The following is a 27,978-nucleotide window of genomic DNA, read 5'->3' as shown; positions in this document are numbered from 1 at the left end:
CTGCTACCTGGGGAGGAGTGTGTGTGGTGCAGCGCTGTGGGAAGCAACATGGGGCTCACTAGGATTTAAATTCCCCTTAAAGGTTTGTCTTAAAGGATGGAAAACTGTGACAAAGAGAAGACAGGCATTTAATTTACTTTTAACTGTAATCTAAGTGATGAACCATTTTATAGCCTACTGGAGGTGTTTTTGTCTGTTTACAAGTGTGTGTAAGAAGCCTCCAGCAGGAGAGGGAACAAAAAGGGAATTAATGTGGTTTGAATGACTGTAAATTGCAGGCTGGGCTGAACATGTCTTTCTCCAAAGATTGTCCTAATTGCTAAGATAGCATCATAGATAGGAACTTGTCTCCTAAGGGAGGAGGCCAAGTATAAGACTGCTCAGCTTTGTGCATGCTGCTGTCGTCCCTGGGATCAGAGAGGTCATTTGAGTTCGCGATGAGTCAGTAAATCTGTGACGTGCTGCTGGTTAATGAAAGTGATTTCTGTTAAACGATAAAACTAAGCAGATCACATATTTTTGATTAGTTTAGCTCAGCTTTACTGCATCAAATGAATTTATTATATAAGAAATATTTAACTCTACCTAGGTGCATTTTGTGTGAGGACACATTTGTGGAGTAAACAGTAAGATTTCTTTAAGAGAGTCCTTACCTGCTTGTCTCCAACTTGTCTCCAAATACCTGTTCATGCTTGGAAGTCAAGACCGTACACGAGGATGTCCAGGAAGCTCATTTCATGATGGATTTTCTCTTTGAAGCTGTATCAGATCTGGCTTCAGCACAGGAGATGTAGACAGCTGCAGGGAAAAGTTGGGACCAGGAAGGAGTTGAGCTGATGAACGACGAACATGACAGCAGGGAGGATGAAGAGGGAAAAGAGGAGCCGGAGCGCAAACGGGAGTCCAGGGGAGGAAAGGCTGGTGGAAATGATGAATCCACATTGTGAAAGTAATGAGGTGGAGAGTGGTGTCCCGGGGGATGGATGATAAAAATATAGTTAGGCTTCTGTCAAGCAAAGTGTAAACCTATCATCTAGGGACATTTATCACTATGGGTCTTTGAGTTTGATTTACAGCCTTGTTTTGTAGCTTATTAAAAACACTTCAGTCAGTTGAATTCACACATTTTGATGCCAAATGTCCCAAGGACACATATTAGTGGTGTGCTTACTGCCTGCATGTGTGAAATAGAGTGACTTTTAAGTTGATTTTTTTCCTTTTTCAGCATCTTTTAACCTTGCCAAGGACTTCAAATGTGTTCCCCTGTCAAAATTGCCTCTAAATATTAAATGCATGGGTCAAAATTTGCATTGCATAGTAGTCTAATATACTTTTAAAAGACTATCCACAGTTGGTAGATAAGGCTGTCATAACACAGTGCAGAGTGATGTAAAGTTTGAGTTGCAGGGTGTCCTCGGTGCTCTGGGATGTGATGGTGGTAAAGAAATTCATGTGCAACAAAGTGAGAGAGGAAGGGGGGGGCAATAAGCTCATGCTCGAGTCAGAGCAGGAGGGAGGATTTTTGGCTAAAGAGAAGGGTGTGTGCGGGTGAGAACAGGACGTAATGGTATGGAAAAGACAGTCAGTGGGTGGGTACGGGTGTGTGTCTGTATAAAAGCTCCCTCTCTCACTCGTACTCCCATATCTCCTGTGTATTTTTTAGGGGGGTGTGGGTGTGTGTGTGTGCGCGTGTGTTTCTTAATAAGACAAGAGGAGTGTGTGTGTTTGTACCCTTGCAGCATACAGAGGACTGATAACTCCCTCAGGATGCATCAGCTGCTCGTGGTGACCTCAGTGCTTGTGGCACTCTGCTCTTTAGGGAGCGTGGATTCTTCGGCTTATGACAAGATAGTCACCCACAGTCGCATACGGGCCAGGAAGGAAGGGTAAGGAGATGGGACAAGAAGAAGGGAGGGCAGAAGGGAGGGGTAAGAAGACAGTGTGAATGGAGAGATAAATAACATGTCAAACTTAACAGTCCTGCAGCTTTTCTTTTAAATTTTATTTTAGCAGATTACTTGTGATTTTAACTCCTCTGATCAACTTGTTTGCAGATGTAAGAACATTAATTGCACATTTAGTAAGAAGATGACAGATATGCATTCATAAAGGAGTGATGTGCATGTCAGGTTTTATGTTTGTGACATGTTTTAAGGTGGTATTTAATCACAAAATGCACTCAATGGTGATTTGAGAAACAGGTCAGCCACATTGATGAAAATATTGATTTAAGCCATAATGGAAAGTTCAATATCATCTCTCACTTTCATCCACTGTAAAAAAAAAAATGTGCTCAGTTTGCCTTTGAAATTGATTTAGAGTTGGAAATTTAAATTAAAGGAAGTTATGATTTAAAATTTCTTTTTGAATTCATGTTTATTAAGAAGATAAGACAAAATAAGGATTCAAAGGATAAACTTTAAATGACAGTTTCTTCAGTGAAAATATTCGTGATAGTGATAAGAAGCACTGTATAAAAGCCTTAGCATTAATAAATAAAATTGTACTCATTCAGTCATTGTTCCTCCTTCACCTTACCTCCTCCACCCCCTCTCACATCATGCCTCACCTTCTCACTTTTTTTGTCTCTCCCTCACCATCCTCCTCCTCCCCCTCCCCTCTCTTACAGACCCAATATGTGCGCTCTGCAGCAGGTCGAGGGGACAAAAAAGAAGTACTTCAGCACATGTAGGAACTGGTACAAAGGCTCAATCTGTGGCAAGAAGACGTAAGTTTTTACAAAAACAATAAATTACTGAAATTTATACAATTTTTAAATCTTTTTTTTATTAGTATTATTATTGATTGCACAGAACCCAAATGACCTCACCCAAAGTGCAAAACACTCCCAGTTTCCACATACCCTACGCATACGTAGACAAGAGTATTTTAGAATTTTTCAACATGTCAGGTAAACATTAAATACTTGACCTCCAAAACGTCTCAGTACATGCTCACCTTACCAACTGTTACCTGGCACCCTCTTAATTATGGTTTTAACAGCCGAGGTCAGATTTGTTTCCTGGACCCTCGGGCTCTTTTCGTCTTAACACGTAGTGGTCTCACTTTCTTCACTAAACCTTCACACCATAGGTGATCATAATTGATTTTTTCGATTAAAAGCTTTTTAAAGATGTATTTAAAGGTTTTTTGTTTAAAACATGGAAATAGTGCAGACCAAATCAGCAGCACATAATTCATGGAGCTCCAGCTCAACATGCACACAAATGTTTTCCCTTTACAACTGGATTTCACACTCAGTGTCCAACAAATAGAAGCTTGTACAGGGCAACTATCTGTCTTTGTCCTCATCCACCCCTCTCCTGCGCTCATGTCTGGGCATGCTTTGTAGCCTGCGTGCAGGGGGCTCACTCTGTTTTGTGCGTTTTGACAGTGTAAACTCCGCTCAACGGTGATTGACAGCAGAGTTAATGACTTCCCCTCTGACGTGTTTCAGGTGTTCTGGAAAAAATTCAGCTATGTGCTTATGTTTTTAGTGTTTGTGTGTGCAGTCGGGTGAAACAGAGGATGTCATGTAGCTCCAGTTTCCCCAGCTTTTGGTTCGTGGCCTGGAAGTGTGTGCTTGATTTCTGCTATGTGTGTGTGTTTTTAACTCTTAGTTTTGAAATTCAGTTATTTGTTATTCTGAGGCAAATGACTCTTCTTTATTAATGTTCTGCCCCAAAGAGAAGAGAGTTAGCCACTTTTGAATTGAAAATGTCATGTATTTTATTGAGAGGAAATTTAGGATGCCTGCAAAAAAGTTGAGCACGTTCAGATTTTCAGATTTTTGAACTTTTGCAAGACATTTATATCAGAGAGCATATTGTTGATAGATTTTAGTCTATGTAATATTTTATTTATAGTGACATAATCTGTGGAATTAGTAGATATCAGAGTAAAACATATTAAAATATGAAAAATAGCCACTGTGTTGATGGAGTGTAAGGCTCGGCTGGAGCTGTACACACACATGCCCATACAAGGACACACATGCACACATACACAAAAACACACACTTTCTTTTAGTCATGCAATCAGCTGTAACACCTGCTGCAGTGTAGGGATAAGCCTGGAAATAAGGTGATGAGAGAGGGAATGGATAAAAGAAGGACTGGGTCCAGAAGTGAGTCAATTTTTCCCTACACGGTGCAGTGATAGCCTCCACTGAAATAATGATACATGGAACCACCCAGCAATGACAAAACACAAAAAAGAAAGAGGAAAAAGAAAAAGATTACATAACACAAGAGTGCATAATAGGAGGAAATTAGTGTTTACCAAACATGTTTCATTGATTTTATCTGTTCTTTGTATTAGGTTCTTAAAACAAGTTAAAAGAAATGTATTAAGTTCAAACAAAATGGACTAAGGTTACGTATAAAAAGTAAGTAAGTCAAAAGATGTGATAAAAAACTTTACTTTAACGTTAAGTATTTTTATTTTATTTTTAAATTGTAACCTTCATTAACCAGGAAGATTCAAAATCACTTTTACATTGGAGTCCTGGCCAAAACAGCGGCAAAATAAGTTTCTCATCAAAGAACAAACTTAAAACAAAACAGCAAAAAAGTCAAAAATAAATCAGGAATTAAAAAGTCTGCCTTTGGAAACAACTCTAACCATAGTTACTGTTATATTTTTGTTTATTTTATTACCTTAAGTCACCAAACTAATTCATTCATTTATCATTTAAGATGTATATATCGGCAGGAATAATTCCACATTGTTATTTTGGACTTACAGAATTAAGTTGTATTATTGTATTATTATTAGGGCTACACAACCAATAAACAAGTAAAAGTAAATTTAAAGAAAAAAACAAACATTAATTAATGGCAATTTCACTGTTTTTTGTTTCAGAAAATTGATAGCAGAGAAACACATATCATTTGTAGGACAATATTAACTATTACAACATAAATACATTAAATATACAGCACTTTGTGTATTCTAAGTGTTTAAATTTTCCATTGACAAGCAAATAAAAAAGAAAATAATACATCTTAAACAGACTAAAAAAACCAAAGCAGAAATCCTCTTTGGCTGTGTGTCTGTGGTCACAGTGAGACATTGTTCAGCAGCAGCGGAGGAAATCCAGCCAGCTGTGAATATGTCTCAGTTGGATTTGGTGTTGATGAGAGATTAGTAAGGGGTAGTTTGAGTTTACAGTCCGGCTGTTTGGACAATCCAGTGTACATTGCAAGCTGCTGGTGTGCGAACAAGCTGGTGTTTAAACAAGTCTTGAGGGTGCAGCATTTGATGTAATACCTGCACTAAACCTCTTAGAAACCACTTTTGCAAAGAAAAAAATACATTGGTGTGAATTCAACCTGCACTTTGTTCTTCTAATTCTCTACTCTGGAGTTAAATGATACCATGGGGATTTCTTAATGCCTTCATTTCCACAAAGGGCTCTTGAGATGCGTTGCTGGAGGTTCAGGTGGAAGCGATTTTCTTCAAAGTGATAAAGTGCTGAAGGTGACGACGCAACATGCAGGGAGCAGAGGACAAGTGTTTAATTTCTGGTTGAAGTATAATAATGTTGGAGAAGGCGGTGAAGTCTACTCCCATGTATTTATATAAAAAAAGAAAACATTGGCACAGGATTCAGGAAGCCGCTGGCACTGAAGGAAAAAAAGCCAACTTGATGAGGACACAGGAGACACTGTTGATTAGTAATTACATAACAGGAAAAAACTGTAATGTTTGTATCTGATGCCAGACAACCCCACCTCTTGTTCCTGTGAGGGTACAGTATGTGTGTGTGTGTGTGTGTGTGTGTGTATTCATGCCCCCGTGTTTGCACATCTGCTCATCTGGAGGCCACATTGAGCTGGTTCGTGCAGTGACACTGCCAGAGGCCTGGTTTGCAGTGCGCTGGCTGGTTCTGTCTCTGCTCCGTGCTGCATCCATTATCCTGTCAGACCGCAGCCGGGGAGCGATGACTTCATGCCTTCCTGACAGCCAGCTGTGCGTGGACATTTATGTATTTTACATAATAACAATCAGTGTCAGCGCATAGAATTATTGGAATATAAGCGACACGGCTGTGTGCACAAAATAGCAAAATTCACAATGCTAAATGTCATTGCATGCATTTCCATAATCACACAAAAGTGGATTAGAGGGGTTTGCCAAAACATGTGAGTCATGTTGGGGAGTAGAGGGGAGAAAGTGAGTGATGTTGCTTTGCTGTTTGTGTATGTTTTTAGTGGTTATGAAGGGCGTGATTTGCTCTTGCACAGTATATCACTACTGGTCATTTCTGAAAGGAGAGCAAACAGTAACTTGTTTGGACATGAATGAAAGAGAAAGCAAAAAGTTCGTATAGAAACATGGTATTTTGGTGAAAAAACAGAAAGCAGGAAACCTTAAAACTCTGCCCCAAACCTCTTTAGCAAATACACGGGAAACTCAAACTGGAAACCAAAAGTCCTTTGAGTTAAACCCTAATTAAAGTTATTCCAGCGTTAAAGAACTTCATGGCTTTTTTCTCTGGAGAATCATTGTGAGGCGTCCAATGTTGACTCACAGCTAGTTTGTTTGTGTCTTGGAAGATGTGTGTTAGTTTGGGATAATTTCCAATCTAATGTCTGAATACTGGATCACCATATAAAGTTCATTTTCAGTAAAAACCTAATGTATTCCTCCATTAAACCTAAATTGACAGAATGCTCACTTGTGGCTTACACTGTCAGTCATCTCTCACCTTATTCCGTCATTCATAACATTGCAATAAAGTGCAACTTGAATTACTGTAAAAAATGATTTCGGAGCAGGGGTCAGCTGCACAGCTCGATCGTGTTTGCAGGTCCTCGCAGCTTCCTGCCAGACAGGATGTTTCTACTTCTTTGCGCTCTGTTTTCACAAATGTTCATAAGCTGCTCTTTCCGCCCCAAAATGTGAATCAATCACAAGAAGTCAACTGTGTATCTTGCTTTTCTTGGAGACATCCTCTGGAATTAGATTAATGGCCAAGAGAGAGTGCAGGGGGGCAGCAGATGCCCCTGTCTGGTTTTCATGTTAACATAGAGTACAGTAGATTAATATAAAATATAAACTGCGTGCAAAGCTCGGATTTTCTCAGGAATGTGGTAGCTATGAGTTCCCCTTACATTTCTGAGACTATGCTTTTGCATGAAATGACTGCATGAAATATTGGAAATGACGCTGGCTGGCTCTCTTGAAGCGAGTGTCCCGAGCTATTCTTTGTGTCTGAGTCCAGTCCAGCTTTTTCAACTCTGTGATTGGCCTGCTGGGAGCTGTGCAAACTCTCTTCCAGTTTCCCGTGGAAGTGTGAAATGAACCACTTTCATGTTAATGGTGTTTTTCTTGTCTTTTTTTTTTTAATCTCCTTGACTTGCTTCATTTTTGGATGTTTTCTCACACCGTCTTGTTTTTTTAATGTGCTTTGCCCAATTATGGATTTATTTAGTGAGTAAGATTGGCTCTTTGTGCAGCCGTGCTCTCCTGTCTCAAATGTCCTCAACCTTCTCAAACCAAGCGCTCGTCATTCTCTCCTATTATGGCTTGAGGGTTTTGTTTTCTTCCACTCGGATGTCAAATCTGCTTTGTTGATCTGGCAAGCTTCCTTATTTTTCTTAACTTGCATTACATTCACATTGCATCTTGCTTGCATTAATTCTTTTTTTTTATACTGTCAGGTATAAGTCGCACATTAGCCATAGTAGCAAGAAAAGAAGAAAACTTTGCAAAACGACTATTGCTTTTTCTTACAGTTTCAGGTCATTTGCCAAGCTCTTTGTGAATTTGTTACATTCCAGCTTTTACCTGGTACTCAACTTCTGGGGATCATCATTGCAAATTTTGAAACTATTCCAGATACTTGACATTTATGACATCTCGCTTGCATATATGTTAACCTCTGTGGTCAGACTGTCCCAGTTTAAGAAGTGCTGGACTGCTGGTGGCTGACATTACATGAGAGCAAGTCTGACTCAGAAAAATCATTAATTTTAAATGTCCTTGTGTAAGAAAATAACTAATAATTATTGATGTCGATGCATAATTAACTTTGGATAACTATTTCTTAATGTATGGTATTTTTGGGGCACCTGACTATTTTTCTTTTGTCTTACCAGTCTATAATATTTGTCCTTTTTTTTCTTTTCTGGAAGCCAAGTCCTATATGAATGCTGTCCTGGGTACATTACGCTGGAGGGCATGAGAGGATGCCCTGCAGGTAGGTGGCTTTCACCACAGCCCCTTTCTGGTCTTCTTTTCTGCTCAAAATGTCAAATTGTTCATACTATAGACCAGTCTAATTCTGAACTATTTCTCTGCTCTCTCCCTCAGTGGCTCCCATTGACCATGTCTATGGTACCCTGGGGCTTGTAAAGGCTACGACCACACAGCAATACGCTGACATGTCCAAGCTGAGAGCGGAAATTGAAGGCAAAGGCTCCTTCACCATGTTTGCACCTAGCAATGAAGCCTGGGAAATGCTGGACTCTGTAAGTAAACTTGAGGTTTTCAAACTTTTTTGGGGAGTACAAATAAATACAATCATTACTGACACATACTGCTTTTTAACTAATGTTGTGATTTCCCCAGACTGTACGATCTGCACTGATAGGCAACGTGAACATCGAGCTGTACAACGCTCTTCACTACCACATGGTAAACCGCCGTCTTCTCACCAAAGACTTAAAGAACGATATGACCGTCCTTTCCATGTACAATGACCTGGGGCTTTACATCAACCACTACTCAAATGGGGTAAGTTTTTGCCTCGTGTCGTTATGAACGAGATCGTATCATTTGACTTCTGGCCCCAATTATGGTCTTGACTTAAATGACATCCCCTTTCTCTGTAGATTGTGACAGTGAACTGTGCCAGGATCATTTATGGTAATCAGGTGGCCACAAATGGTGTGGTGCATGTCATTGATCGGGTCATCAGCAGTGTGGGCAACAACATCAAGGAAGTCCTGGATGTCAGCGATGACCTCTCCACCTTCAGAGTATGTAAAATTAACAGCCCTCATTTTACTAATGTGCTTGAGATGGGAAGTGTACACACTGATTTACTAAAAACTGTATTAATTGGAAAATTCCAGACTGACAGCATCATGTTTTAACCACATTGTCTTGTTATCTAGGCTGCTGCGTTGGCTGCTGATATGATGGACATGCTGGATCAGCCTGGCCACTACACGCTGTTTGCTCCCACCGATGAGGCCTTTGACAAATTGAGCCCAGGCTACCTTGAGCGCGTAATGGGAGACAAGGATGTTATTAAAGGTACATGTGATACACTAATGATGATATGATTGTGATTGTTTGATATTGGTGTGCAGAGGTTAAGAACACTTAGCCATGCTGTAGCCAGTGTAGGCTGGACAGAAGGTTGGTCCACCACTTTGGTGCAGATGGAAAAATAATTGTTGAATCGATTACTATGAAATTCAGTGCAGACTTGCCTGGTCCCAAGAGGATGAATCCTGTGACTTTTGTGCTCCTCTAGCACTAGAAGCAGGTCAAAGTTTTCACTTATGTGGTCAAAAAAATAAATATCAAACACTTTTGTACAGTAATTCTTGGTTCCCAGATGATTTTGTCTAATGAGTTTGGGGATACCCTTTTGCCAACGTGAGCTTTGTTTTTATTGAAATATCTCAACAACAGTCTAATAGATTGCCATTAAATTTCATGCAGACATTTATGTTTTCTTTAGGATGAATTGTTATCACTTTTGAGATTACCTGACTTTCATTTAGCCCAGTCATCACATTAAAATATAAATTTATCCAATAGTTTACATGGATGTTTAATAATAACTACATACTCTCATAAAACATACGCTAGAAGCTTTCAACTGTGTGTGTGTGAGTGTGTGGCCCTTGCAAATGGGCAGATTGTTTGCTGGCCCCATCTGCAAATCCCTGCAATGCTCATTTCATTGCATTTACATCATGATAATGTCACATAGATTTTAAATCACTTTTCTTGGCTTGAGGAGAGTTTTACAAATACAAAACCTCCTTGGATCAAAAATTCATAATAGAAAGATCACAGTTGACCTTGTGTGCAGTTCCAGGTGTCCCCACAACTGTTTTACAGATGTCTCTCCCCTTGGGGAAAATGCTTTTTGGGTTGCATAAGAATTTTCTACTGCAATAACGGGAACGGCCTCTGGGAAAAATCCCAGAAAGGCTAAGCTGCTTTCCTGAAGGCCTGATGCTTTCATTAATGGCTTAATACTTGAAAAATCAACAATATTCCCCTCGACCTCAGCTTACTTTGTGTTTAGTGCTAAATAACTAATAATAGCATACTGACGTGCTAAATTACGATGGCGATCATGGTAAACATTAAACCTACTTAGCATCACCATGTTAGGATTGTCATTGTAAACATGTTAACCTGCTTACATTAGCATTTAGCTCAAAGCTCCAAAGTGCAGCATCACACAGCTGCTAGCATGGCTGCAGACTCATACTGGTTGATGTTTTGATCATTTGACATCTAACCTTTATTTGACCTGGAGTGCGCTTAAATGATGTTAATGTCAAATTAAACCTAAACTACTGGACCCAATTTCTAAACCTATGATGCAAATTCCTGCCAAGTCTAAACTTAGATACCCATCAAATTCTCCGAGGTAAAGGAGTAAACATAGACTCACAAACCACACAATGATTGCGGGAAACTCATGTCTCCAGAGTGGCAGCTTATCTGCTTGTTTGCTGAGTCACTGGCATGCCAGGAACGTCTGTAGCTTGAAGCCAGTTTGCAGTGTCTTCACTGACTGGCTCCCTCTGGGGACAAAATATAACCTCAGATAAATTCTCAGACACTTGGCAAACAGGCTTTGCTGACCAACCATGTCAGAACAGCCTCCAAAGTAAAGACGATATGGAGCCTTGTGCCCTGTTTCTACAAGGGAAGGTTTGGGCCGAGGGGTTATTTGGCCTGCAGTATGACACTGATTGCATTTGAATTTGTGTGGGTTTGGAAGGCTTTTTTCATGTTGTGCTTTTGCAGGCCAGTTTTGCTCTCTTAGTTTGACTGCTGGACTCAGTCAGAGGTGTAATCCAATCTAAATGTTAAGAGAAGTAGCCAAATATTTCCAGAAGAGGTGAAAGGATATGTGTGTCCGTGTGCATACGAGGAATGACCGTAACTGTAAACCTTGCATTGCATCAACACATTACAAAAATAGCTAAGGACAACTCACAAAGGCAAGAAAGTGTGCAATCTGAGCAGCAACCTTTTCTGTTTCTCACCCTATCGCTCTCACACTTTGATCCATCTACGCAGCCCTGGTGAAGTACCACCTGCTGAAGAGCGTCCAGTGTTCCGAAGCAATCATGGCAGGGTCGGTGTACGAGACCGCAGAGGGCAACACCATAGAGATCGGCTGTGATGGTGACAGTTTGACAGTCAATGGAATCAAGATGGTCCTGAAGAAGGACATTGTCACCACCAATGGTGTCATCCACCTTATCGACCAGGTGCTTGTCCCTGACTCAGGTAAAACGCATCTTTAGTGCAACTTCTCCCTAAATACTAACATTTGCTCAAATTGTTGTAATCACCATCATTTTTGTAATCACCATCATGCCATTTTCATTTTTTTCATATCAGCCAAGGATGGGCTTGAGCTAATGGGAGAGTCCATGAGCATGTTTAACGACTTGGTTTCTGAACTGGGCTTAGCCGCTGCTTTGGGTCCGAAGACAGAGTACACACTCCTCACTCCTGTCAACACTGCCTTTACAAGTGAGTTGATCTCCAATAAAGTCTTATGGTGAGCAGAGCGGCATATTAATTTACAGAACTGACCTTGAATAAGAATGTAAAACAAAAATAACACCTCATACAGATAAAACATAACTAATTTTGATGATTTATCAGGACTGGCATCTGCTATTATTATAATAGTCATCTTGAATCTTTCTTTTCTGTCTTTTCTCTGTTCCTGTCAGACGAGTTGATCAATACTGAGGAGAGCCTGCTAAGATACATTGTGGAAAACCACATCTTGAAGCTGAAAATTACACTGAGTGAGCTCTACAATGGACAGATGCTGGAAACACTGGCTGGCAAACTGCTCCGAGTCTTCATTTACCGCACTGTGAGAACTATGTGTGGGTGTGGGTGTGTGAGAGAGTCAAACAGAGTCAGGAGGGAATAGATAAATAAGAAGTGATGGAAAGACAATGAAGAGCATCGGCTTCCTTATTGGAAATCTGAAAGCCATTATCGGGCCCCTTTTCAAGTGTTAACATGATTTTGCTGTCTCTCAACTGTAAGCAAATGCAATAAAACAGCTAATTAGTCCAGCTCTTGGCAGAGGAAGTGTGTCTCTGCTCAAGTGGTTCAGATATCAGAAACAGCTGGGTTTGATTTTCTTACAGAGACTTTTGCATTCTTCTTTTTGATTAATTGCAATCAAACCAGACAGTGTGACTGTCCTCCTCCCCCCAGCTCAATAGTTACCAGATTTGTACAGTGACTTCCAGACCTATAACACTGCTCTTTGGATGTTCTGTCTTTGTTAGGCTGTGTGCATAGAAAATGCATGTATGCTGCGTGGCAGTAAAGAGGGAAGCCATAGTGCCCTCCATGTTATGAGGTCCATCATCAAACCGGCAGAGAAAACAATCTATGAACTCCTGATTGCTGACGGACGGTTCAAGTAAGTATCTTATTTTATGAGTTGTTTGCTGTACATGTTTTTAAATGAATTATTAATCAGCTTGGATGTAATCATTGTTTGTTTTTTGTTTTAAAATATTTGTGACCCAAGAATAAATGTTGGCATTGTATGTTTCAGCAAATCAGATACATTGCATTGGTTTGATACTATGCAGCGGATACATTGAAATTTTACATTTCAACAATGCTGTGGTTAAGGTGAGGTTGGGTTTAGGCACAAAAACCCTTGGTTATGTTGAGTAAAAGATCATGTTTGCTTTTAAATAACCAGTTTTGGTGCACAATCACAGCTGGAAAGGCCATTGATGTGTTGGTTAAAAAACAACCACTTTTTGCAGCACTATCCTGGCAGCAAATAAAGTGATGGCTCAGTAAAAAATAATTGCTTTATGTGTCACAATTCTTGATAGAAGCACAGCAATGACTTGCTAAAAAAATGGTTTTGTTGTTTGTTGGTCTTGCACAGTGGTCTGCAGCATGGCAGGTATTTCACCTAGGTGTCACGCCATCCACAAAACCCCTCCACTTCCTGATAAGAAAGTCAGCTCATAAGCTACTTAACTTTATGATGTGTATAAAAAATACAGATGTAACATATTTGTGGTTTACAGAAACGTACAATCCCAACATTTTCTTTTGGCAACTGGGCTGTTGTCCTGACAATAAAAGAAACAGATGTTAGTGGCAATGCATTACCATACACCTTCCACATTTTGTGGCCTTGTGACAGATATTGGCACCAGTGGAGGCTGGCGATGAATAACTGAGGGGGCAGATGTGTGAATCAGTGGGACCACACAAGTCTCACACAAATTCCTACCCAAACTCCATCCTATCATATTCCCAAAACCATAATCCTCCTGTCTGAAATGGGCAACGCCAACACACCACTGGTTTTAGGTCCAAATGGGACATATGATCTGGTCTCCTCACTGTGCAGAACTCATTGTGCAATTATAGCCAGAAAGTTGATGTCCTAACTGGCTTGAGTTTTGACAGCCTGAAATAAAGTAGTTAACCATAATGAAAAACTGACATTGACAGAGCTGGCTAAAAATGTCTACTTTTTATTTCTTCATTCTGCCTGTGTGGATTGTAAAATGTAATCAACATTATCTTTTCCATAAACCCACAGGTGTAAAAAATCAACCAGAACATACTATTAAGTTTAGGCTTAACTTCACACCTACAGTTCTGGCTGTCTGTTGATTGTGAGAATTTCTTCTTTTCTTTCTTTTATTTTTGAATAAACATAGGATTTTCCTGTCACTGATGGAGACAGCAGATCTGACTGATCTGCTTAAGCAAGAAGGCTCCTACACCATCTTTGCACCAACAGACGAAGCCTTTGATGGTCTCACTAAAGAGGACCTTGCACTGCTCAAGAGTGAGTACTGCGCTGAAATGAACACATCCTTTGATGCGTCTCCCCTTTGAAGATCAGGCATTGCTGTCAAAGTAGTTAGTTCTGATTAAGGTTATGTGATGCCGGGATGATGAGAGAAACATTAAGAATGCTAGCCCTCCTGCAAGGTATATAAATCATGTTTCCCTTTGGTTGTCATTGACAGGTGATCTGAATGCTTTGAGGGTCATTCTGCTGTACCACTTCAGTAACGGCATCTTCATCAATGGAGGATTAGAGGGAGGAGTTACCAATCTGCTCAAAACCCTCCAGGGCAACAACCTGCAAGTTATGGCTGTATGTACATTCAGCCAACATTTTAGTGTGTATTTGTGTCCTCCGAATCAATGATATAGGGCTGATTTTCTGAATCTGTCACTGAACAATCAAACAGGGATAAATCCTTTGTAGGAAAAACATTTCTGCACCAACAGTTGCATCAGAATGTCAAATTCAACACATCAAGAATGTGTTTAGTAAGATGTGCAGCTGTGGGAGTGAAGGAATAACGAGACGACGAGACTGAGTCAAGACAAAGATAAGATGATTATTTTTGGGGGAGTTTTCCCTTATTTGACAGGCCAGTTTTTAGAGTGAAAGGGGGAGAGAGCAGATGACATGCAGCAAAGGTCATGGTATTAGAGGGGTTGCATGAAGGGGTTGGAATCAAACCCACAGCTGCTGCGGCAAAAACTCAGCCTTTGTATATGGGACATCTGCCCTATCACGTGATCTGGTGATCTCTACCTAATGATTCTTATTTTCAGATGATTAGAAACTAATGAAAACATAGTTCTGAATATTTTGTAGCATTTCTAAAAATCAGTTCCCCCAAAACTTGCACACTAAACCATTTAATGCATAGACTGTAAAATAAATAAATAAATAAATAAAAATGGACCAGAGTTTGGCATTTTGGCCAGCGCCATCATAGATTTTTGGAACCAGAAGTGACCAAATTTGGACGAGTGGATGGAGCTCTGTAGGAGTGAGGGGTTGGTCTGACTCATACTGTGGTGATGCAGCAGACAGACTGTAGACCACTTTAAGCTATAATAAAATGTATATGGATGAATCATATAAAAATTAATCCCTCATACAGTTGTCACGAAGGGGGAAAACTGTTTTTTGTACCAGGCCGTAAATATGTTTATTTCCGCGGCATCCTAACATGGGACCTATGGGGGTTGACTCACATTTTGAGCCAGCCTCAAGTGGCCATTCGATGAAATGCAGTTTTGGGCACTTTTGCATTGGCTTTATTTTTCAGCCTCAGTGGTTGCTGCTTGCTTAAACCCAATCTTTCCCCACATTCTCATTTAGACATTAGCATCAAAGAGCCAAAGCTAATCTATTACTTCAAAGCTGGATATTTTCTGGAGTAAGGCCAGACGTAATAAAATCTGGCTTCCTGTCATTTCCATCAACGCCCACTCTTGGTATTCCCCCACCACACACCTGCCATTCTTCTCTGTCTGCATCGCTCTTCCTCATCAGTCTTAATGTTGGCTTTATCGTCATTTCACCCATTACCTCAACTCTGCCCTGCCTCTTTCTCCTATCGTGCTGATCAGGTTATCAGTCAAGGTCTCATATCAGGCCTACAGGACTTCCTTAATGGACACAGGAAAGCTTGTTTGAGATAATTCACCAAACAGAGGGGGCAGTGATTCATTGAAGCATGCAGTTCGGTTTTTAAAAAGTGGACTGATGTGGCTTAACTCTTTGGGTTAAAGAGGAGGCAGATGAGATGGGAACAGTATCCCTTACTAACTGACTCAGCATGTCCACATTCAGTCAGCTCCACTTTAAATTGCAGGAAATTGATCACGAATGGAATTCCCAGATCTTACTTTTAACAATGGAGCAGACTGCCTGGGATTCCCATTAAATCTCACCTGACCTCAAAATCTCTCTTGTCAAACCATTTCGAAAAAAGTCTCAGTATGGTAATTATTTGACAAAAGTTGACGTAGCTTACAAAAAAGGAATGTTACTCCTGGAAAATAAACACTGATTTTTCTATTTTCTTTCCAGGTTAACAACTCTATTCATGTCAACTCTGTGAATGTGCCAGACAGTGACCTGATGGCAACAAATGGTGTGATCCACGTGGTAAAGAACGTTCTCTATCCTGCAGGTGAGAAAAGCAGACATTATTATACATTCATGAATGCACACTCTGCGTTAGGATGCATTATTTTCATCTGATGATGGATATTACTTACAGACCTTCCTGTGGGCCGCCAGGACCTCCTGGTCCTCCTGAAGAAGCTGATTAAGTACATCCAGATAAAGGTAGAAGAAGAGAACATACACATATGTCTAGATATGCATTCATCAATATTTTGTGCTTCTTATACCTTGCATTCTCTTATGCCTTTTCTTTAGTTTGAATCTGGATATACCTATGCTGAGATCCCACTCACCTTCATCAGTAAGTTTCTTTCCCACCATTGTCACTGCATGTGTGAATATTTTTGCATCCGCAGCAACTAAAAACTGCTTTTGCTGCTTCTCAGAGAGGATCATCACAACTACACGTTACATTGAAACAGGTAAGGCCATTATTACTAACCACATGATTAACCCTTTGAAACCTGTAAAGTTACAAAAAAAATACCCAAAATTTAGCAAAAGAAAAAAGGTTAAAAACACTAACAAAAAGAGGTAAAAACAAAACAAAAATAAAACACACACACACACACATAGTTAATTAATTGTATATATTAGTTAGTAATAAAATATAGTTTTATTTTATTTTAATATATATTTAATATCATTAACTTCTAGTAATTTTCCTCTCTCTCCTTTTTGAAGCAAATTTTCAGGTTATTTTATTGTCACTTTTTCCTATCTTATTGCAACTTTTGGTACATCTCTTGCCAAGTTGCTAATTTCCTTTTTAGTCATGTTGTCTAGATAAACAGACAACCAAAAAAACAATTTGCTCACATTTCAAAGGTTGAAATTCATATGAAAGGTGTCTGAATTCAGCAGAAAAAAACTGATGTTGTTCAAGGTTTCAAAGGGTTCAAGTAAAGATTTTTAATCCATCATGGTCATACCATATACTAATTATCATCAGGGATGCATATAAAAGGCATGACTGTCTTTGGCACCAGTTCATGTCCTTTGTTCAAAAATGACCATCCACTGTTAAAGTGAAATCCGACCTGCAGCCGTCTGCATAATACATGCATGTCATCGCTCCATTCAGGCCTCTGCATGCTTCTCTTCTTTGTTCCTCTGATTATCCACTCTCACTGTTGCTTAAGTCCACTTGGACTTCTTGGCATATTTAATCAACTCCTTTAGGGATGAGGTAATTAGGCTGTCAGAGCATTACAGGGTCAGAGACCAGACGACTCTTGGACGACATTCATTCAATTGGACTGAGTCCAGTGCACTATTACACAGATGGGAGCTCGCCTCCATGTATAGGGTAACATAGAAGAGATGAAGTCCGATTCTTTAAGGGTATTTAGACACATTACATGGACTACAGAGTTTAAAGTCCAGACCTGTGGGAGATTACGGAAATACTATTGATATACTGCACAATAAGAGTTTAGATTAAAGTAGCCCATTTCAGTTTTAAGAAGTTATAGTTTTGAGCTACAGGACTGAGGAGAAATAAAACCTGTATATCATTGATAAACTACACAAATGGTTGTAGTTGTAAGATAATACAGACAACATACTCTCACTTTTACACACACACACACACACATACACACAATGATAATTTATTATCTTTGCCGTTTTGATAATTGTTGGAATCATCTATTATAGGCAGCATCATGTGTCCTTGCTGTAGTATATTGAAAACTCACAAGGCAAGGCAGCCTCAGTTTTAAGCATTAGTTACATAAATCTCTTCATTACTTTGTTAGAAAGACAGACATGAGTCTGGCTCGGATTACCAGAGTAGGGCACACATCAAGGGACCTCAGGCCAAAGATTAGAGAGCCTCTGATACACACACATCGGTCCGCTTTAATCTCTTTATCGTTCACACAAATACTGTCACATTAAAAACCACCTATCACTCAGGCAGAAACTACAAAAGATGAGGAAAAATGTTTCCAGCAGAGGTTTCTGTTGAGACCGTTTCAAAAGAGCAGTTTTAGGGTTTTACAGAGATATCTGGTCACTGATGGGAATTCACTGACTGCAGAAAAACATGTTAAAGGATTATCTAACATGTCACTCTATATCTTCTCCTCTTGTAGGATTTCCAGAACAGTAGAAAAGATTCTTTAAATAGAGAAACTTGTAAATGTTGCTGTCCAGTAGGCTATTTGTTCATTTTTAACAGAAGGGGACTTTGCCACTCAGTGCCATTTCACTGGAGTTGTACGTTTTATGGTTAAGTGTAACAAGTGAATTCACTGAATGATATAAAATATTTGATTTTATTTTCCTTTAGTTTATATTTGAGTAGGTATGTTTGTTCCAAAGATGCTCTTGGCTTTGTCTCATAGTGGGGCTTCACATTGCCAATTTTAGTAACTGCCATGCTCTTGGAACATGTGAAGCAACATATCATGATTCAATGATTCATATGATATCTCATGAAAATGCACATACAACAGTTTGTATGATATTTAATGAATTAGAGCCCTACCAGTGATGTTATGTACTGAACATAAAGTTACATACTTAATGTAAAGTACCGTGGTTTGGCTACTTTGGTTAGGTTTAGGAAAAGAAGCATGGCTGGGCCTCATTAGGTTTAAGCAAGGAGGGTCTGATTTAGGACTAGGGTTATAGGATTGGGATGGGTGGAGGGGTTGATGGGGTTAGGTGTGGACATACCTTAAAATAACTCTATGTCTAAGAACACCAGTTTTCAGGGGGAAAGTACTATGTTTTGTGACCTTTCCATCATCCCAACATGCCTGCCCTCTCCCTTAGGTTCCTTTCATGACTTTGCTTTCAGGATACTTGGGTTATACACAGATAACTGGTTAATAAATACGTGGATTATACATGAATTGTGGTGCATCACTTTTTGTAGGTATATGTACATTCAGTGCATGAAACAGCCTGTATAAGACATATTTATATATTTGAACTATTTGAACTCAACTGCATGGGAAGAATGAACATATACAATGTAAAATTACTTTGCTTTAACTCTCTTATCCACCTGTTGTCTCCCATTTCATCTCTCCCTTATGTGTGCCTCACTCACACGAGTCACAAAGCTCAAACCAATGGGTGACATCATTGTAGCTATATCCATTATTTATACAGTTTTTAGCTCCATCAAAATGTAATAATTCTCAATCATTCATTGGTTATAGGTCTGGTTCCAGATAGGATGGTGTCTGGGTCCAGACTCCGGGAATGGAGAGGGATGGCAGGTTAACAAGGGGGATGCATTTTGGTAATTTTGCTAACAAGGGTGATGGCGTCACCCTCGTCCACTGGACCATGGAACACAGCAGCAGGAGATATTAAAGTCTATCTTTTTTTCAGTGATGTAATCTAATATTTCACACATATCAGCCTTTATTTATTCTGCATGCTTTGATAACTTCAAGCACTGTCCCTCCAGGGTCCTTCTTTGCTCATAATAGAGAGAATGAGGGGGTGTTTATAATGTCTATTATTCTTTAGGGTAAACTCATGTTACCTCTGCCTCTCCACAGACCCTGGAGTAACAAAGGTGACTAGAGTCTTTGAGGCTGAACCCCCTAAAACCAAGGTTACCAGGGTCATCGAGACAGGAGAGCCTTCAATCACCAAAGTAACCAGGGTCATTGAACAGCCTACCATTACCAAGGTTACAAGAGTCATCGAGACAGAGCCAATCGTCACCAAGGTGGTCGTCGAAGGGGAGCCAGTGATCACCAAGGTAACCAGGGTCATCGGGGGAGAACCTACCATCACAACAGTAAGCAGGGTCGTTGAAGGAAAGCCTACTATTACCAAGGTTACAAGAGTTATTGAGGGTGAGTTTCTGAACGTCTAAGAATGTTTAAATTCATATTTTAAGTGCAAATGATAAGTTAGATGATCGTATCTGGACAAAGGTTTGGACTTAAATTTTTTGGCACGTTTCATTTAACACAGGTGGCGATCGTGGTGTGGATGGAACAGGTCAGTTTCTCTAAACGTTTAATCTTTTCAAGAGCACGGTAGTATTTAGAAGAACTTTCATGCATCTTCTAACCGCTCTTTTAACAAATGCATCTGCGGTCCTGTTGACCACAGTTAACTGAGCATCATCATCTAATGTGAAGTTATTTTCACATTACATTTCATGTTTCCTTAGTAATCATTGATTAAGTCATCAGACGCATCATTTTCATGGTGTACACCATTATAGCTTTAAGTGCTTTGCAAAATGTTTAATGTATTTGGAAATCAAAACCATTTTTCAAATTTAAGAATGTTAGACTGTAAAAGCTACATTACCCATGTTTAACAAACATTTATTTTCAGTCACAAGCATAGTGATTTTGTTGTTTCCGCTACCAATGGTGGTTTCCAGCTATTTGTTTATCTTTGAGGCGAGCGGTTTGGCTTACCAATGGTGGTTCAAAGTCAAACCAAAAACCCATGTGGTTTTTGTCCTGCTCTGCTTTGGCTGGCTAAGTGTTAAGAGCCAAAGTTTCTGTTGCTGCCTGAGCCTGTCTTTTGAGTTTCTTAACATCTTGCATTCAGTATTGGCTCCTAACGCTAAGCATCTACTCTACATCTGACCTCGTGGAAACCCCACAGAGAATCTGTGTACAGTATTGGCTACTGGACCTATATGGCCCTGATCAGACATTGCAAATTTAATCCTTTGAAACTTTGGCAAATTGGCTTGATTCTTTTATTTTATTTTATTGGGAAAAGGCAATGAGCAACAAAAGAAGAAATGATCTAAAAAAGTACCAAATCAGTAAAAAGGACAAGAAAATTGCCTGGGGAAAAAAATGAAGAAAAAAGAAAAATAATGGCCTGAAAAAAAGAGCTTAACACATACATACAATAATTCTGTTAGATCATTTTAAATATGTAATAATCAAAATTATCTATAAATCTAATTTTTTCCTGGATTTTTCTTTTTTTCCCTGAGACATTTACCCCTAGCTTTTTAAAAATAATTTCTTAAATCTACTAATTTCTTGTTATTTGTGGAACATTTCTTACCAAGTTTTTAATTGCCTTTTTTCCATGCAATGAAAGAAATCGTACCATTTTGTTCAGGATTCAAAGGTTTGAATACTTGTACAAGGTGTCTGAAACTAGCACAAGAAAAGTGATGTCGCTCCAGGTTTCAAAGGGTTAATCAGCCAGGGGGCAGCTTTATGTAGTTATTTTCAATGATGGTGAGGCATTTTGCTCGCTGCTTTTGCATTACTCGGCACCCTGCATTTTTCTGCTCTGTGCGCCTCGCATTTTTGCAGGAGCGACCTTGAAACCTTGAGATGACAACTCTTCAAAACAGAACGGAGAGCATGTAACGTCTTGATATTTTTTTTTTTTGACACTGTCCAATTGTATGAATTGAGAGATGGGCCTTCTGTGGTGGCAATGACAACAAACCAATGGAGGCTGTTGGTGGATACATGTGTGACCTAACCAACCATAGTTAACCATGATCTGAACAGAAAACAGCAATGCAGAGTAAAAAGGATGTTAGCCAACAGCTTGTCAGTTGCTCAACATTAAACCACAACTTAAGCAGTTAAAGCTACAAATCTGTAAGATGTCTTGCAGCTTGCTGAGTAGCGCATTAAAAGTGAGCTAATGTTACCTTACAAAAACCATGAACTGGACGCAACATAAGATTCTTAATACAGTTTGAACTGCCTTTGTTTCATGCGCATGCAAAAGTTGGGCATCGCATTAGTTCAAAATGAGAACAGGCAACAGCCACCACAAGTTGGTGCCCTTTCTGATTAGGACCAGCCTTAACAAAAAAGACTTCGTGGTTTGCCTTGCACTTTGCAACCTGCAAAACATGCTCTGTTTGATCATGGCCTATCCATTTATCCAGCTATAAATTAAGGCTCAAAGTTAGGAGTGCCCTGAGCAATCATGCAAAAATCATCCTGAAGTCAGAATATGGTTACACTGCTTAATTTTTACCTTGGACAGTCCTGCCTGCTTATATATTCATTACAGTTGGACATGAAGTAGGCCAGTGCCAGTGAATGTTAATAGCTGGAGCAGTTATACCGCTTCCTGGCTGCTGTAATGTTTAGGGGATAAAATCATCAAATCATTTGCAGTAAAATGCTGCAATAATGGACGTTTTACACAGAGAATGCTCACTTCCTAAGAATTGCACAGTATGTTAAGGCAAGCTTTAGAGAGCCACCATTCAAACCATCACAAACTCATTCAGGTTTATGACGTTTGCATCGGCTCAGTAAAAATCCTACTGAAGAAATTAGGTGGATTTTGAGAGTCCAGCTTCTATTTTGGCTCACATCACTACATGAAGATAAAGCCAAATTCTTCTACTGCCCATGGTGCACCATGATTTGGATGTCTGTCCATCTCATCCATCCTATTACTCACTCTCTGTCTAATACAGCTGTGATGTGTATGTGTGAGTAGTGTGCAAATTATAATGCGCCATTTTCGGCTGCCCAGCTCAGTCCGTTGGGCCTTTGATTTGTGTGGGTGCAGGTGAGCTTTTAAGCTGTACAACTGCTTTACTGGTGTCTTGCAGCTTAGTTTGCAGGCTAAGATAAATAATTTGCACACCTGCACACCTGTACTTCTCACCCTGTGAGTGTGTGTATATGTTCATCAATACTGCACAACTGTGCTTGACTTTGTGTTGGCGGTGGCGGAGGAGGTGTTTTACGGGGTGTATGTACCTGTCAGTCTGTCCGTCTGTCAGTCAGTACAGTTGCTAAGTCGTTAAATGACTTTCAACACCCTTCTCCGCTGCCGGTCTGAAGGTGGAGCCAGATACACCACGGCGAACGAGCCTGTTATCATTGAGGGTAGGGTCTCCTTACATAAACTCTTCACACCAAACAGGTTTCTTTCAAATGTTTGTGTCCTGTCCTTGAAATAATCATGTTTACCTGCATTCATTCATGTGCAAGATAAGTGGTTACTTCAAGGTAGGAAATGAGAATGTGATGCATTTTAAAAACTGATTTAACTCTATGTTTGAAATTGTATGTGAGAGACAAATTGTTCTGGATCTAATGGTTTTGTTTTGAACATTCAGGGCCAGACTTCTCTAAGATCACCACCATCCATGGCAACCCAAATCTGATTGATGAGGAATCGGAGAGAATTACCAAAATCATTAAAGGTGAGCGCTCATTACTGCAGATCTGCACAGATTACATGCGTGTGTTTGCCAGAATGCAGTGATTGACTGCGTCGTCTCTTCGTTTTACAGAGGGAGGTAAATTCGCTGCTGCCAGGAAAGCTCCAGGTAAGAGCATAGTTAGCGGATGACACATCCATCAACACCGATGTTGGATCGGACTGAAAAGAGTTTGCCAAAAAACACATTATCATAAGCTGGAAAATATGCATAGCAGAAGTCAGCTCTCTAACAGCAAATTGCCATTGTTGGATTTTCCTTTTACTCCTTTCAATTTTTTTTCCTTTCCATTATCTACCTTTGAGTCCTTCCACCTATTCTTCACTTGTCTCTTTCCAACTCGACTTGTTTTTTTTGTCTTTGTATTCTAATCGGTCCATTAACTAATCTTTTACAGCTGGAATGAGGAGGAGAACAAGGCTGGTCAGGCGTCACCACAGACCAAGGCAGTGAATCCAACAGAGAGAAAACACCTTCGGGCTCACCGCAGAGACTGAATGCATCTCCAGAACTCCTGGTCGAGTGCTGGAGGATTGAAAAACTGTGGATGAATAGGGAGAGATGACATCGATCTAGCTATTTCTTTGCCCAAACCACCTGTAAGAATGATTGTTTACTATTCCATCTGGACCATACTGTATGTGATAGGCATGATGTGTAATAGCAATGACATTAGAATACCCTTTATGTAAGTAATGTAAGTGTGCAAGGGAATTGTGGACTTATGCTGTGGGGTAGATGGTGTGTAAAGTGAGATGTATTCTACCACAGAGAGATTTTTTTAAAAGGTTTGCTTTTTTTTTTTTTTTTAATTATGTCACTTTATAAACGGATGGCTTGGGAAGATTTTTGTATGCTTTTTATGGTGCTCGCATTCTGTACAATGGATGCATTTCAAAGAATACGACAATTGAAAAGTGTTTTGCTACCATTAGATGCTGTACTGAACCTCTGTAAATTATCACATGGTGATTAAAAAATACAAATAATTTTTATACAGTTTTCAGTCATTTTTCCAGCTTCCATGACTGTTTTTATTTCCCAAAACCAGGCCTCACATTCATATATTTTTTTTACTTAAAAAAAAGTGGTAAATAAAATGTTTATAGTAAATTTAGAAAACAAAAAAAGTTCCTTTCATTCATGCACCATGCCCAAACATAGTTAAAATTTGCCTCAGTGACATTACCTTTTCATATTACTGCCGGCCTTAACTATACTAAAGTTCCCATTGCAGCTAAATTAAAGTTACAATTGGTCACTCTTATGAAAATACTGTTATATAAATAACTGTCACCATATTCTGAAAGAAATACATGAGACAGATACTCCGTGAAAAAAAGCTGTTGCTTTTGTTCACGTGTGGTATGGCCTAAAAGGCAACAGAATAGGCAGAGGAGCATTTTTTTCACAGATTATCTCTCTTATTTAGTGCTGTGTGGATATAGTAACAGTTACAGCAAATATTTTAAAAAATGTAATTTTACCAACTGTGGCTTTAAAAGAAGGTATAGCACTGCATTTTTTTTTTTTTTTAAAAAAGGTAATCTAATACTAATACACAGAGGGCTACTATTGCAGGATTTTTGTCATGATATAAAAGTGGCATAATAATATAAAAACCAAAGTCAAAACAAATGCATCATAAAAACATTTATAACTAGAAAGGAAGTGTACGTTTCTTACTTTGAAAAAAAATAAATGTTAGTTTGGAGCTCGTTGCAGCGATCCTGGCTCAAGACTAGGCCTAAATCCTAATAATTTCCCTGTTTTACGTCGTTGTCATGGCAACGCTTACAGCAGAGGCGAGCGTATGACGTTTAAATCGTCACGTGTCGAGTTCAAGGGTCAGTTTACAGGCGTCCGTTCAAAATCCCTTCAAAATATTTAGACTCTAAATAATCGTAACGTTTGGCTCGTGTGTTAGATGTGCATTTTAAGACAAGGCATTCATGTGCTGTAGGCTAAGTTGTAGACTACTAGCACCCTACAAATGATCATGATAAGCTAACTAATAGCCTAGTAGATGCTAGCTCTTCCTAGCATAAAATGACCCTTATATTTGCACACTGACGGCTGCAGGCCCAACCAATCAGAGAGTCCGGATCATTCAAATTGGTGAGTCCAAGTGTCTTTTCATATGATTTTGGGTATCTGATGGGCCGCCGTGCCCCTGTCCAAAAGTTTGTTATGATTTCGATGACGATGTCAGGTCGCCGCCGAGCACCGTTCGTGTTTGTGTGTGTGTGTGTGTGTGTTAAACTGTGGTTAAACTGTGTGCACGCAGTTGTAGCTGGCCAGTTTTAGGGACCGGTGTTTTTTGTTTGTTTGTTTTTTGTTTGCTAAGACCCCCATTAGCCTCTGTTTTGAACAGTAGCTACTCTCCCTGGGGTCTCCATTATTTTCATGAACAATATTTCACTTATTAGTTGTTGTTTGTTGATGAGCATTGCAGCTCTCTTCACTCGTATTTTCTGTAATCTCCTGCCTCTATGCTGAAGAGGAGTGTGGCTGTCGTGAGTCGTGATGTTGTTGCTGTACTAAAAGTGCCCGAAAAAGTCCGATGTGTGCATACCTAAGTGAGTGCATGTGTGTGTGTTTGTGTATGTGTGCTTGCTAACTAAATACCCTGCACTGGGGCCCATCCTGAGGCTACTAACTTATGCCATTGGTCCAGTCTTCTATGATACGCGAATCTGCAAGGGCTTCCACTACATATGTCAGGCTATAAAAATACGGTTGTGCTTAGCTGAAGCCTTATCATCTCAGTTGTGCATTTATTTGTGCTACTTAAGTGGAAATACTGAACTTTACCTTAAATATCTGGTAGTGTTTATTGCAGATATTAACATTTGGATGTGAGTAAAAGTATAATTAGTTGCATAACGTGTTTAAACTACACTTTAGTTTGAGAAAAAGCATTGTTACAATTGTGCCAATTCTCCCATGAAACCACTGTCCCCTAATACTGAAGAATGTCTGCTTTCTGTATGAAGTTTGAGCAACTCCATATGTAGGCTACCTCAGAGGATTACAAGTACACATGATTGTGAACGTCACTGTCTGCTTGATTTAAGGATGTATGCCATTTATTCAGCGATTGCATACTGCCCCATCTCATAACTTCAACAAATGTGAAAATTTGTGATGCCAACTCCTGGTACGGACCTCTCCAAAATGTTATGGGTTCTTTCTTTGCCCAAGCCACACCCTTCAACCAAGTCTCATGGAAATTTGGCCAGTCAACTTTCTGTAATCCTGCTAATAAACAGACAGAGAACAAAACTAATTGAAACAGTGGAGGTAAAAATGTTTAATAGAACATAAGTTTCTGGGGATGAAAGATTAGTTTCAATTTCATTCAAGATAATTTTCACATTTTATATTATTTTCTGTTTTTCATCCTATTACATAATTTCCTTTATGTTCTAACTCAAGGTTATACTTGCCACTGTTTACCTGTTTTTCTGTTCATATACTAATGTGAAGAGGGAAAGATGAACATGCAAAGCATCAAATAACAAACATTATTATGAGTTATCCAGACACATAAAAACTATATGTTTATCCCTATTTCTAGGCCTAGTCCACACATATACAGGCTTTTTTGAAAAACAGGGTTTTCCGTCATTCTTTCTCACAAAAGTACTATTTTTGCAATACATAAAATGCTGCATAATTTGTGCTGCCGCACAACAGATGTAACAGTGTACACTCAGGCGTCATAAGCCCAAAACTCTGATTTCCCTGTCGACATGTCGACACAAAACAGAGTATGAGGAACATCTCCACTGTTGAAGGAGATTTACCAAAGGTCTGTTTTAAGTGAAAAAGTAAAAAAAAAAAAAAAAAAAAAACGAAAAAAGGAAATAAGACAAAAAACATGCAGTTTTGGACAAAAGGTCAAAATGCATATGGTTTAATAAAAAACAAAAAAAACATGTCCTTGTTGACTACATCTTAATCACTCCATCACAATGTTCCAGACTTCTTTTTCGTGAGTATTTACAATTGCAAATCTCTTTGGACCGCCAGTTGTGTACCTCACGTGGCTCATCTGCCACATGAATCTTATGATCTTCATCTGATGAACATTTTCAAAGGATTTCCTGAAAAGCTAAACATTTTGTGTCGATTTGCATCGCCAGATCAAAAGCTATCCGCATTGTGAGAATATGTACATAAACATCGTAGCAAAAAATATACCAGATCTCAGAAGTTGCATAACCGTTACACAATGCTCTTTCACTGTAGTACATTCACCAGCAATGTTACACAAGTGTGTATCTCATGTGCAACTCATATTTTCCTCCACTTTATCATATCATATTTTCCTTCTGAGAAGAACACAAACATGGGACAGTTAGCTTTTGACATAATGAAATAGTACCTTATGTGCGGTGTAGCTCTGTTGCAACATCATTAAAATGATCCATGGCAGCTTGTCCAGGGCAGCAGCAACCGAGGGGAGTTGACTGCAGCAGAGGGGAGTAGAAGTTTGCACAAAGACTGCTGGCTTAACGTCACACAGTGCTCATGAAAAGGTGATGAAAAGAGGCTGTGATAGTGTGTGAGTTTACAAGGT

The 27,978-nt window shown here is 39.4% G+C and overlaps 1 protein-coding gene across 4 annotated transcripts; it reads left to right on the top strand.

Moving 5' to 3' along the window:
- Window positions 1-24,388, top strand: LOC121952137 (periostin-like). 4 transcript variants are annotated; one of them, XM_042498647.1, is made up of 24 exons: window positions 1-82; window positions 1,740-1,886; window positions 2,630-2,728; window positions 8,142-8,206; window positions 8,320-8,477; window positions 8,578-8,742; window positions 8,841-8,987; window positions 9,126-9,267; window positions 11,287-11,499; window positions 11,614-11,748; window positions 11,955-12,103; window positions 12,531-12,667; window positions 13,944-14,074; window positions 14,259-14,389; window positions 16,130-16,232; window positions 16,323-16,390; window positions 16,484-16,529; window positions 16,615-16,650; window positions 19,753-20,055; window positions 20,177-20,203; window positions 23,011-23,055; window positions 23,289-23,375; window positions 23,466-23,501; window positions 23,791-24,388. In XM_042498647.1, the coding sequence occupies exons 2-24, from the start codon at window positions 1,768-1,770 to the stop codon at window positions 23,844-23,846; spliced, it is 2,598 nt and encodes an 865-aa protein (XP_042354581.1). In that variant the 5' UTR covers window positions 1-82; window positions 1,740-1,767; the 3' UTR covers window positions 23,847-24,388. The 4 variants fall into 4 exon arrangements, with proteins under 4 accessions (XP_042354581.1, XP_042354580.1, XP_042354582.1 ...); XM_042498646.1 differs by lacking the exon at window positions 1-82 and having other exon boundaries at window positions 1,660-1,886; XM_042498648.1 differs by lacking the exons at window positions 1-82; window positions 16,615-16,650 and having other exon boundaries at window positions 1,660-1,886.
- The last annotated feature ends 3,590 nt before the right edge of the window (window positions 24,389-27,978 follow it).

The sequence above is a fragment of the Plectropomus leopardus genome, chromosome 13, assembly GCF_008729295.1.
Source record: "Plectropomus leopardus isolate mb chromosome 13, YSFRI_Pleo_2.0, whole genome shotgun sequence".
In the NCBI taxonomy this organism is placed as follows: domain Eukaryota; kingdom Metazoa; phylum Chordata; class Actinopteri; order Perciformes; family Serranidae; genus Plectropomus; species Plectropomus leopardus.
The sequence above is the reverse complement of the archived record's forward strand: the minus strand, read 5'-3'. Positions and strand labels throughout refer to the sequence as shown.

Coding starts and splice junctions, on each gene's coding strand:
- LOC121952137 (XM_042498647.1), top strand. CDS start 1,768: ATGCATCAGCTGCTCGTGGTGACCTCAGTGCTTGTGGCACTCTGCTCT. Junction 2,729..8,141: donor TCAATCTGTGGCAAGAAGAC/GTAAGTTTTTAC, acceptor CTTTTCTGGAAG/CCAAGTCCTATATGAATGCT. Junction 8,207..8,319: donor CATGAGAGGATGCCCTGCAG/GTAGGTGGCTTT, acceptor TCTCTCCCTCAG/TGGCTCCCATTGACCATGTC.